Source organism: Dreissena polymorpha, chromosome 16 (genome assembly GCF_020536995.1).
Source record: "Dreissena polymorpha isolate Duluth1 chromosome 16, UMN_Dpol_1.0, whole genome shotgun sequence".
In the NCBI taxonomy this organism is placed as follows: domain Eukaryota; kingdom Metazoa; phylum Mollusca; class Bivalvia; order Myida; family Dreissenidae; genus Dreissena; species Dreissena polymorpha.
Window position 1 is genome coordinate 9,785,629 of NC_068370.1, and position 12,578 is coordinate 9,798,206.

At 33.4% G+C, this 12,578-nt stretch overlaps 1 protein-coding gene across 3 annotated transcripts; it reads right to left on the reverse strand.

Annotated features, from left to right (window-relative positions):
• Window positions 1–359: 359 nt before the first annotated feature.
• On the reverse strand, window positions 360–10,689 carry LOC127861887 (tRNA 2-selenouridine synthase-like). 3 transcript variants are annotated; one of them, XM_052400603.1, is made up of 3 exons: window positions 10,546–10,689; window positions 3,454–3,988; window positions 360–3,174 (listed from the first exon to the last, which is right to left on the reverse strand). In XM_052400603.1, exons 2-3 carry the CDS (start codon window positions 3,962–3,964, stop codon window positions 2,531–2,533), a joined length of 1,155 nt encoding a protein of 384 aa, XP_052256563.1. In that variant the 5' UTR covers window positions 3,965–3,988; window positions 10,546–10,689; the 3' UTR covers window positions 360–2,530. The 3 variants fall into 3 exon arrangements, with proteins under 3 accessions (XP_052256563.1, XP_052256564.1, XP_052256565.1); XM_052400604.1 differs by lacking the exon at window positions 10,546–10,689 and adding an exon at window positions 9,846–10,013; XM_052400605.1 differs by lacking the exon at window positions 10,546–10,689 and adding an exon at window positions 8,662–8,786.
• Between the last annotated feature and the right edge of the window lie 1,889 nt (window positions 10,690–12,578).

Here is a 12,578-nt window from a genome sequence, read left to right on the forward strand (position 1 = left end):
GAGGACAGCGTGCTCGACTTTTCGAGTGCTTGTCATTATGACGTAAGCCATCATGGGGAAATTGTTCATAATAAATAATTTATTAGACAATCTTTCAAAATTAAAAAAAGGAAAAAAAATAATTTTTTTTTGGGGGGGGGGGGGGTTGAGAGGGGGTATAAAGTGGGGGTGTGGTCATTTATTAGACGATCTTTCAAAAATAAAAAAGGAGGAAAAAAAATCATTTTTGATGGGGGGTGGGGGGGGACTGAGATGGGGGTATAATGTGGGGTGTGGTAATTTATTAGACGATGTTTAAAAAAATCATTTTTTTTGGGGGGGGGGGAGGGAGGTTGGGGGAGGTTGGGGGGGGGGGGGGGTAAGGGATTCTGGGTAGGGGCATGGGGTATTGTTTGGATGGAATCCATTGTGGTATTCAGGTAAGTGTTGTTTTGTCAAAGTAATAATAAAATGTGATCATAAATAAAGAAGTTATGGCAATTTAAGCAAAATGTTCAATTATCTAAGTATAAAAGGGGCAATAATTATGACAAAATGCTTGATAGAGCTGTCTGCTCTTGTTTATAGGTTGGGGTGATGTTGGTAAACAAGTATGCAAAATATGAAAGCAATATGTCAAGGGACAATGAAAATAAATGGGGTAGTACGAAAACTTTAACATTTGCTGCACATTCTAAGTGGAAAAGGGGCCATAATTATGACAAAATGCTTGATAGAGTTGTCTGCTCTTGTTTATAGGTTGGGGTCATGTTGGTAAACAAGTATGCAAAATATGAAAGCAATATGTCAAGGGAAAATAAAAATATTTTTATATTTTATATTTATAAATAATTAGGGTAGTACGAAAACTTTAACATTTGCACGCTAACGGCACAGCACAGAAACGCCAACGCTGGGGTGAGTAGGATAGCTCCACTATATATATTTCATATATAATAGTCGAGCTAAAAATTAAGAAAAATAATGATGATTTTTACAATAATTCAAGTCGAGACATACCAATTTGTGTATCAATACTGATCTGTAAGTTATAATGCACTTGGCTCTGTCTGCATATTTACACAGCAGATTAGGCACTCCACTGATCAATGACTGCATCATTATTAGACTGGGTAATACCTCTAGTCAACAATCTGCAATCTGTATGAATAGTTGTTACGTAATCATGTATAAGATGGTACAGGATATGCAAACATGAAAGTGATATTAAAATGAATTTACATAGGTCAAGGGATAATATTGAATTTAGCTGTCTCTGCATAAATCCACATTGGAAACATTATATAAAATCTTATTCACCTGATAAAGTAAGTAGTCATATCAATGTATAAATGTTATTCAGAATCAAATATTTGATAAATCAAATACTGATATTTTTTTACGGATCCCTGTAGTGTCTACTGATTTTAATGTAGGACAAAATTTGTTGATAAAACCCATTACTTGCATTTCTTATTACAATTTTACTATATGCTTAGAAAAATTGCAAAATTTAAGTTTAACTTTCTATAAAGTACAATGGTCTACATTTTGTTAAGTATTTTAAACTGTTTGTGATCCAACTACTGTAATATTATTCACTTTGTTATAATAACAACATTTTATTTGTAACAATAACGTTAAAACTTTAACAGGTAATTACAAGTTAGTAAAATTTTCCACATGGTCTCATTGCTTAACCCATTTATGCCTTGCGTCCAGAAAAAAAACCTTGGCAAACAGCGTAGACCCAGATGAGACGCTGAAAAATGCGGCGTCTCATCAAGGTCTGCGTTGTTTGCTTAAAGGAATTTCTGTAATAAATATTATAAATATAGAAATAAATATACTAGACATCCCTAATTATGGAAATAAAATGATCCAATATAGAAGGATGAGAGAGTCCACTAGGCAGAAATGGGTTAAAATATAACTTACCAGCATGTAATGTATACTGTAATATACTGTAATAGGTCATAACACGACGGCTTATCCTGATTATCTGCAAATCATATTGACCGTAGACACATACTTCATCTATGCTTAAAAATCTGTTGTTTTTTTACTTTTGATAAATGATACTAACAGGCATTTGATTATCAACTGTACAGACATTTTAAGACATTGATACACTTACTTTAAAGCAACAAGTCTACAAAAGAGCAATAAATAAAACACTTTTTGTGTGAAAGTAACTTATTCTAAAATGTCAATTACTCAATTTAAATTAAGAATTTAAAGAAAGACACAACTCCATTTTAATTCTTAAAACTCAATAATCTCCAAACAGAATGAGAAACCAAGTGTTGACATTCCTATTTAACTGATAGTTATAAAGTGAAAATATGAGTGCAAGCTAAATAAGACATATTATTTAGTTTTTGAATGCATCATCCTGCAAGGATGCTGTACAGGAGACATACTGGTGTAAGCTAAACTCAATTTCCCAAAATCAACTATGTGCAAATGGGTGAAATTGAATCAGGCAATATCCTGATAGTCTGATGCTCTGCACACTGAGAATAACATCCAACATGCTGGCAGCTCTACACTAGGCAGCCATATGCACAGAACTAACATTCATACTTCCAAGTTCTGCCAGCTTACTGGCAACATTAAATACAGTATCTTCATTCAAATTTACAACATTTATGTGCACCACATCATGCTGAGAGACATTATTCTTCTTCTGAGAGAGACTGTACGTCGGGTCATAGTGTTCCAATAGCATCCTCTCCACAAATTCTTCCCACTGATTTCTGCTAATCATTTCTATCCAGCTGTTGACAACTTCTTTACTTTGCCTTCCAATCAATTTACCTAGAATCTCTTTAAGTTGTTCTTTATTTTCAATCCAGTTTGGGTAATCTTTAATGATATGTTTCACTCTCTCAGCCAAGGGCAAACATACACAAAACCTTGGCGATTCTTTGAGACTCTGAAACAAATCCGGTGGTATAAACACATTGCCAATTCTCACACTCTCTGACTCCAGCCAGACAGGCCTATCAGTCACAAAGTTCTGCAAACGATCACAGATTTGGGTCTCAAAGAACTTCTGTGAGGGCTGGGTTTCCCCATGCCACAGTCCCAACACTGACCCCTTGTGCCTGGCCAGGCCCTCAAGGTCAAGTATCTGGTGACCTTGAGCCCCAAGGGCATGGAGGATGTGGGTTTTACCACTTCCGGTCAAACCTGAAAAATAGCTTTGAGAATATAGGAAGGAATTTATACTTTTCTTTGTCAAATTTCAGTTGATTAATCAATGACTTAGCTTATACTATAAACAAAATATACTGATGTTTTCAACAAAACAGATATAAACCATGAAGAAAATTACTTACATTTTTATTTTTTTAACAATTAATGTACACAAAAGGACATCTTCTACCTGAATGATATTGCAGGACGAAATCACCAGGCTCATCCCTTAAATAAGAGAAGATTGAAAAACAAAAAGCCATTCATGCAAACCTGAAATAATTCTGTATTGAAATTTGTAGGGTAGTGACTTCAAATCTTCCCTGACGGTCTCTCGGTAGTGCTTGTAACCCCCATCCAGCATATATATTTGAAACCCGATCTGAGCTAACACGAGACCGAGACTGTAGGACCGCTGACCTCCACGCCAACAATAAACAAGGGGAGAGTAATCCTGTGACCGTTGGTAAAAGTAGTTCTTCAAATGTTCCGAGATGTTTTTCGATATCAAAGATGCACCAAGTTTTCTAGCTTCGAAAGCGCTTTTACTGTAAACAGTACCAACAATGACTCTCTCTTCATTGCTTAACACTGGTATGTTAACAGCACCAGGGATATGATCTTCATGAAACTCATTTGGTGTCCTCACATCTATGATGTCAGTAATCTGTTCATGTTTATAATTAGAAATTATTTCTGGGAAACTCTGAATAGAAGGCTTCTTTCTATGGTAATGTCGAACAAAAGCCTTTAGCCTGCAGAATTGTTCCCATTTCGCTGCCATAGTTGATTAGTTTCAATTCAATCTCTGAAAAATAATCAATAACAAAATAATTGGCAATTTATAGGTGCAATATGTTCCATTTTAACGCATGAAATTAATATTTGGAGATCAAAACATGTTAAAACAACCATCATTTCAAGACAATGTATACCAGAGTGAAAACTCGTCACAAAATACGCCTGTTTAAAGGTCAGGGTAAAATTGATCTGTAAAGAATGTATTAATTTGTAGAAGACATGATGGCACTGGAAAAATTATGACAATGATTACCATGGCAAAGTCATGAAATCAGGTCTTCAACATTTTTTTTTTTATATCTAATTAATTTTAAGGATTGTGCAAATCTTAAGTAAGGTCTTCATGTAAGGTGCCTTTACATAAAATGTCAGGGCATGCTGCCATCTGAACTTAAGTTTTTGATTTGAAATAATTATTCTATTTTAAGTTAAAGTGACCTTAAATTTGATCCGACTGACTGGCCCAAAAATGCAAGTTCCAAGCTAGATATTAAAGCATGTTGTAAGCAACCAAGACACATAATTTTTGCACAGTTCCACCAAAAAACTTTTTTTTTTGTAAATGGTTTTTCTATTTATAAAAGCAGTGACCTTGACCCAAACATTTCCAATGTGGCCAATACTAGGCATGCATGTATGCTACCAACACACATTTAAGAATTTCTATTTTTACCATCAGTGACCTTAACCTCTATTCAACCAGCTCAAATGCAATCCAAAGCTAGGTCTACGTGTTGGGAACCTATGCAAACAAGAGCTTGTCACAGTAGGGCCAAATCCCCGCTGAAATGTGTTTGCTTGTATGACAACATTTGTTTTAGAGAGTAGAATAATATTTGTAAAAACAAATAAAGGGAGATAATTCATTATGCTCCGGAAAAAAATTTACTTTGAAATTTAATAAAGGGATATAATTCAAACACTAAGGTAGATAGAGTTATGGTTCTTAGTCACTGCACTTCTCCTACATGCCATCTGTTTAAGTTTGAAGTTTCAAGTAAATCCCTTCAGTAAATTAAGAGTTATGCTCCGGACAAAAACTTACTTTAAAATTATATGAAAGGGGAGATAATTCAAAAACTAAGGTAGATAGAGTTATGGTTCTTGGTCATTGCACTTCTCCTAGTTGCCATATGTTTATATTTCAAGTTTCAAGTAAATCCCTTTAGTAGATTAAGAGTTATGCTCCAGACAAAATTAACTTGAAAGTCATAGAAAAGGGGAGATCATTCAAAAACTAAGGTAGATAGAGTTATGGTTCTTAGTCACTGCACTTTTCCTACTTGCCATCTGTTTATATTTCAAGTTTCAAGTAAATCCCTTCAGTAGATTTAGATTTATGCTCAGGACAAAAGTTTACTTTAAAATTATATAAAAGGGGAGATCATTCAAAAACTAAGGTACATAGAGTTATGGTTCTTGGTCACTGCACTTCTCCTAGTTGCCATCTGTTTATATTCCAAGTTTCAAGTAAATCCCTTCAGTAGATTTAGAGTTATGCTCCGGACAAAAATTTACTTCAAAATTATATAAAAGGGGAGATAATTCAAAAACTAAGGTAGATAGAGTTGTGGTTCTTGGTCACTACACTTCTCCTAGTTGCCATCTGTTTATATTCCAAGTTTCAAGTAAATCCCTTCAGTACATTTAGAGTTATGCTCCGGACAAAAATTTACTTTAAAATCATTGAAAAGGGGAGATCATTCAAAAACTAAGGTAGATAGAGTTGTGGTTCTTGGTCATTGCACTTCTTCTAGTTGCCATCTGTTTATATTTCAAGTTTCAAGTAAATCCCTTAAGTAGATTAAGAGTTATGCACCGGACAAAAATTTACTTTAAAGTTATATTAAAGGGGAGATCATTCAAAAACTAAGGTAGATAGAGTTATGGTTCTTGGTCACTGCACTTTTCCTAGTTGCCATCTGTTTATATTCTAAGTTTAAAGTAAATCCATTGAATAGATTTGGAGTTATGCTCCGGACAAAGTTTCAGCGGGACGGACAGACGGACCAATTACTATATCCCCTCCAAAAAAATTTTGGCGGGGATAAAAATGTCAGTACACTATCTTGATCTAAACTCAAGTTATTAAGCAAAAACATCTTTTCTATTTTAGGTAACCGTGTAGTCAACCTTCACCAGACCCGCTCTATTTGCAATCCAAAGCTAGGTCTGCATGTATTAATCAACCTTTAAACATAATATCCACGTAAAACAATATTCCTTACTTAAATTATTGAGTGGACACGGTTTTTTCATTGTAATCAATGGTGACCTTGACCTTTAATTGACCAGCCCCAGATGCAATCCCATGCTAGGTCTCCATCTAAATTATCTACACAGAAGATGTAAATGAATTCAAGTTATTGAACAGAAACCATTTTTCCGAGTGCTTGATGCAATTTGGCAGGTTATTTAACTATCCCTATTAACATAATAATTAATGTTCATGATGATCTGATTCTAACAGTTTGACCATATTATCCTGGCCACGGCCTTCCCAGCCCAGGTGAGCCCATAAAAAGTCCACTTTCTTTAATTTTGAATATACATTAAAATGGCTCTATCTATATTTGGTTTAAAGGGACCTTTTCACAGAGTTTGGCATGTATTGAAGTTTGTCATTAAATGCTTCATATTGATAAATTTAAACATTGTATCTAAAAAGCTCCAGAAAAAAAAAGAATATAATTAAAGAAAGAAGATAGTCAACCTCAACAGGGCTCGAACCACTGACCCCTTGAGTAAAAGTCCAACGCTTAGACAACTCGGCCATCCGTGCTCATGCAATGAGTGATGTCTTTTATACTTTATATAAGCAATCCTTGTTGTGTCACAAAATATAACAACAACACTGGAACTCTACAAATTATTCAATTGTTTCGTGTTGTAACGCTTTTATTGATTTCAGGTTTTTAAATCGTTAAAAGATGCATAAAATGGATATTTTAAAGCAAAGTAAATTTTCAGTATCACTGTTTCCTCACAAATATAATAACTACAATGAAAATTTGTGAATGTGAAACTTTTTTTTTTAATTTTGTCAATTTACCAAACATGAAAAGGTCCCTTTAAAATACTTTATTGCAATTTAATTGATTACAATATTGAACTTATCAGTGCCTCGCTTAAAAAAAGAGTGATACAAATTAATTTAGCTTTAAACATGTAATTGCTTGTTGAAATATACATCTTTAATGCATGTGTTTGAATATGTAGACTTTTTGTCCATAGCGACCCTTCACAAAAAAAATTAATTTTTTTTATTAATAATAAATAGACTATAGACAAGTAAATTGTAATTGTTTACATTCAGGATTTTCTGCACATGCACACTGACTGGTTGGCAAAAACACTTGTTACAGTAATGTAAAACATGTATAAAGGACTTTTGTTTAGACAATAAAACGATTAAAATAATCCGAAATAAACATAAAATCTTTTAAATAATAGCGCAAATAAATCATATCTAGTACCAATAAATTTTTATTCATAAATATATTTTCGTCTTTAAAAACATACACTTAGTTATTAGCATCAGAGTAAACATGATCGGAAGACTAAATACTGAAAATCCCACAAAACAAAACAAATAAATAAGCCGTATTCTTTCTTAAAGTAAGACTTTTATAAATGATATTTCAGAAATAACGAAACGTATATTTATTTGATCACAATTATAAGTGGTGTGGATTTTGTTTTTCTTCATCAGCGATTGAATGTGTAAGAGGTAATCGGTTGTGATAAACAAAGATGCAATTAAACACCGGCTTAAACATGATGAAACAAACAGTGTCAAAATTGGTGTGAACAATTAAATAAAAGGAATGACATTTATCGAGAGAATTTATTTAATGTGTAACATGGGAAGTTTTTACAGACATATTAAGGTTCAAATCAGAACTATATGTTGCCTACATAAAATCGATCTATTTGATGTTTGTTCTCATCCTTAAGTGTGTTCTTTTATAAAATTAAATTTATTCTTAAAGAATTTACATTTCTGAGATTTTTTATATATCTAAAATGGTGTGCTAAGCATTAAGCAGAGAGATATTTGAGGTAACCACATACCAAGCTCGTAGATTGTGTTCAACTCCCGAGTTTGTTTTTTAGTAAAAACCAATAATAACAACAATAAAATCATTACTAAAATGCATTTCCTTGCATGATTATGTTTTATTCAGATATATTTGATAAAGTTATATTTGATATAGTGCATGATTATCAATAAAATAGATGATTATGTTCACCGTCTCTATATGCGCTTATATGAATTCCATCTCTTTTTGCCAACCAGTGGGCGGAGTCTAAACTTTGCAGGTGCGCGTGATGTCACGCATTTATTCGTCTATATATTATATAAAATAATATATGTTTTTGTCTGAAGGGCCTAAACTTAAATAAACCACTGATAATTATAATGTGAAAATACTGAGCTCAGGCCAGGGATTGAACACACGACCTCCAGAGTGGTAGTCAGACACTTTAACCACATCGCTAAAGAGCTAGCCCAACAGCAAGGCTGTTGGAAGTGACCTTATTTCACCACACTCCTCCCCCTTTTAATGTTTCAAGGCCCAGACACGCCCGCTACAGCATGTCTTGCATTGGCATGGCCCTCCCAGAAACCATTAAAAAGCTCAGACCCATACCCCAATTCAGTTCTATTTTTTTTACCTCGTCGCCATTATTGTGAAAATACTGAGCTCAGGCCAGGGATTGAACCCACGACCTCCTGAGTGGTAGTCAGACACTTTAACCACGTCGCTAAAGAGCTAGCCCAACAGCAAGGCTGTTGGAAGTGACCTTATTTCACTACAATTATGCAAAAAAAACTCTCGCAATAATGTTGTTCGTCGGTATATAATATAGAGGATATTTGTTGGATTCGGTGGATTATCGATTTTAATTCACGAGTGATCATAGAAAATAATATTTTCACGAGTGGCACAGCCACGAGTGAAAATATATATTTTATAGCCTGCAACCCGGGTGAGTCGCGGGTACTTAAGGAATATTCATTTGCGTCTAGAAACCATCTTCAAATATCAGATAAATAATTTATAAGACAAACATATCTGACTTAACTTCATTGGAAAATAGCCTTTTTATGACGAAAATCCTTCAATTTTAACTGCGTTATCAACAAAAACAACACCACTGTCCGCCATTTTTGTTTATTTTCCCTCACGGTTGACTCGCGGTAAATGGGTTTAAACGACACTTATATTAAATTCAACATTAATATACAGTAAGATCTTACATACCATTCAAAGTAACAATCAATAACGTATATAACAATTAGAACATATGGAATTTAAGACATCAAATAAAATAAATATCACAGTTTTTTTTAGTTATGTTCAAGCAGTGTCTAATTTTAATTCTCAATATTCAAATAACTGTTCATGTTCATTCATTCTTCTGCGCAATGGGGACACCTGAAGAAGCTATCTCGCCTCAAAAAACGTACATCAGTGCAGAGACTCAGATGTACCCAATGTGCACACACACTACATTCACCCCATTTCACAAAAACAACCGAAACATCCTTCCTCAATGCAGGTGGACTACTTTTCTAACACACACAGCATACGTCATCTGTGTCACTTTCAAGAGATGAATCTGACTCAAAATCAACGAAGTGTTTATAGAGCCTGACCTATCGAAATAATTTTTAAAAATCGGTGGTGTGTAACCCCTTCACAAAGAGAATAATATTGGTAGTGTCTGACCTAAGCAACCGCAAGCAGACGAACTTAAAAAGTGAAAAAGTTGAAAGGGAAATTTCATTTTAATATGGATTTTTACATAATTTTGGTTTTAAATGATTTTTTAAATCGTTTTGGGTAGTTACTTACCAAAAATTTATTCATACTGGCAGCAAAAGATGTTTTCTGTCAGATTTCAAAAGTAGGTCACGCAGGTTTGTTTACAAACACAATCCAGAGGGCGCTAATGAAATACCGCGAGTCAAAACGACCCGCGACTCAACCGGGTTTGAGTATATGATCACGAGTGAATTAAAATCGATAATCCACTGAACCCAACAAATATTCTTTTTATTTTATGCTTTTTTTCGCAATTTATATACATTGTTAAAGAGTTTAACTAAAGAATTTCGCTGGGAAAATGACGTCATTTCGTCAAAAAAATGACGTCATTTAACATAAACAGTGAAAATTATCGATAATTGTCACTGATAATTTTCATTGTTTGAAACAGTGAAATTTTCAGTTTTAATTCACTGATATTTCTCTATAAACCACCGGAAAGCATAGAATATAAAAAAATAATCATGAATCAATGTAATGGTATCCATCCCTTATCATGACAAAAAAGTCAAAACATGTGACAATAACTCAATATCCGAATATGTAACAATATCCGAATATATAACATCCGAAATACTGTATGAAAATCACATTATTAAAGTAAGCACGTTTAAAAGCATTATGAATACCAAAGTCATGGCAGAGGAATTAATAAAAAAATTGAAATCGTAAGGACATGAACTTGTAACATGTGCCATCCTTAAATATTGTTGTGATTTAGTTTCACCTTGTGATATCGGAGGCGGATAGTTTGCAAGGATTCCGAATGAACGGTGTAAATGTAAACAAACGTGTTGCTCATTTCTTCGTTGAAAGAAGTATAGTTATTATCATCAACGTGGCATTTTATCCCTCTCCAAAGGCGGAGGGATATGGAAATGGCTATTTACGTTAGTCTGTCATTCAGTCGTCCGCCTGTCACAACTTTTAATGGCTATATTTAAGAAACTATATATATATATATAGGGAGATATCACCATACCACATATATATATGTATCACCATGATACGATATCGATATCATTATCAATGAGATGTGCCATGCACAAGAACCACAGGTGGTTAGCGTGTGGCTATGATATTACCGTAATTAGTGAAAACATCATTTTGAATGATAAATAATCATATTATAACAAAAAATCAACTTGTCTGAAAAAATATTTCACTTTCAAATATATGTATAACAAGGTATTCAATTCGAAATCACCTAAAACCAAAGACCTATAGAATACAGATTGGAAACTTCGCGCCTTATCGGGCTATCTCGCGGCGGGGTCACGTGGTCGAGAAACTGATAAGAACACTTAAGATCAGCAGACGATTTATTCCATAAATCAATCGGAGGAGTCCGAAGATAGCGGATGTATCACGATTGCGATAAGATAGCGACGTGTCCAGTAGCAACGGCTACGATTATGGAGCAAAGTTATGCGAAAATGTTACGGCGCTATAGAAAGGCGGCTGTAACTTGGTCAATAATGATCCGATTTTTATAAAATAAAGTTTCATAGAAACATGAGTAATTATGCTTTTACAAAATCTTGTTTCTATTAACCTAAAATAAGAATTTATTATGCCGCGATCGTTGAAGTAATAGCGCTATAAGAATTTCCAAATCGCGACGAGAATGCCGTTGAATAATTTATTTGAAAGGCTTTTGCTGATAAAATTTTCTTGTATACATTTTTAAATCAAACATTTAAAACCTTATAAAATAATATTATTTCAAAACGGATAGATATATGTGGACACATAGATCTAGGTCTCTGATAAAAACAACATTACAGTATAATAAATGCTATGATCGTTCGATCCAAAAACGGTTTCAGTAAGTCTTAATTCAATATTGATTCTGTGGATTTTTTCAATTTTTTAATTCTCTATTTTTTATTTAGATCTTATTCATGAGTTATAGGTTATTTAAGTTTTGTTTGTAACCAAGTTTTTTTTTCTATTGGTAATTAATAAAAGCTATAAGTGTCATGGACTAGGATTTCGCGAAAAGAAAAAAAACACATTTCACTCGCGTATTAATTGTCGGATCAATTAGCGAACTGAAGGAGATGTTATGTTTGTATGAAAAATGACAAAGGTTTTCACTATGAACCAAAGCACGTTTGACGACAGGTGTGTACAATAGGGTATAAGAGCTAAAAATTGTACCAACTTTGTACAAGGCCAAAATCCTTTAAAATGAACATTTTCCTCCAGTTTCTTTAGTTGAAACCTAGATAAAAATATCACCAAGCATAAAAATCTGACATTATCTATTTGGGATGAAAAATGAAAAAGTTTATTAAAAAGAACAAAAACACGTTTGACAGCAATCGTGTACAACAGAGGAAAAGAGCTTAAAATTGTACCAACATTGTATAAGGCCAAATCCTTTAAATTGAACATTTTCTTCTACGTTTTTGTAATTTATACTTATATTTACATCTCTCCTACCATAAAAATTATACTTCAACGATTTGGGATGAGAAATAGAAAAGTTTAAAAAAAATAAACAAACCACTTTGGCGACAGGTGTGAAAATGATTGAATGGAATAACAGTATAAAATTGTACAAAGGCAAAATCCTTTAAAATGCCTTATTTTTTCGTCTACTTTATATAAATCATACCTAGATTAACATCTCACCTAGCATAACCATCTAACTTAATCAATCTGTGATGAGAAATGAAGAAGTTTTTGAAAAAAAATCGTTTGGGCCTTACAATAATTATCAAAAAATGAACAAATCCATTGTTCTCTTTCAAA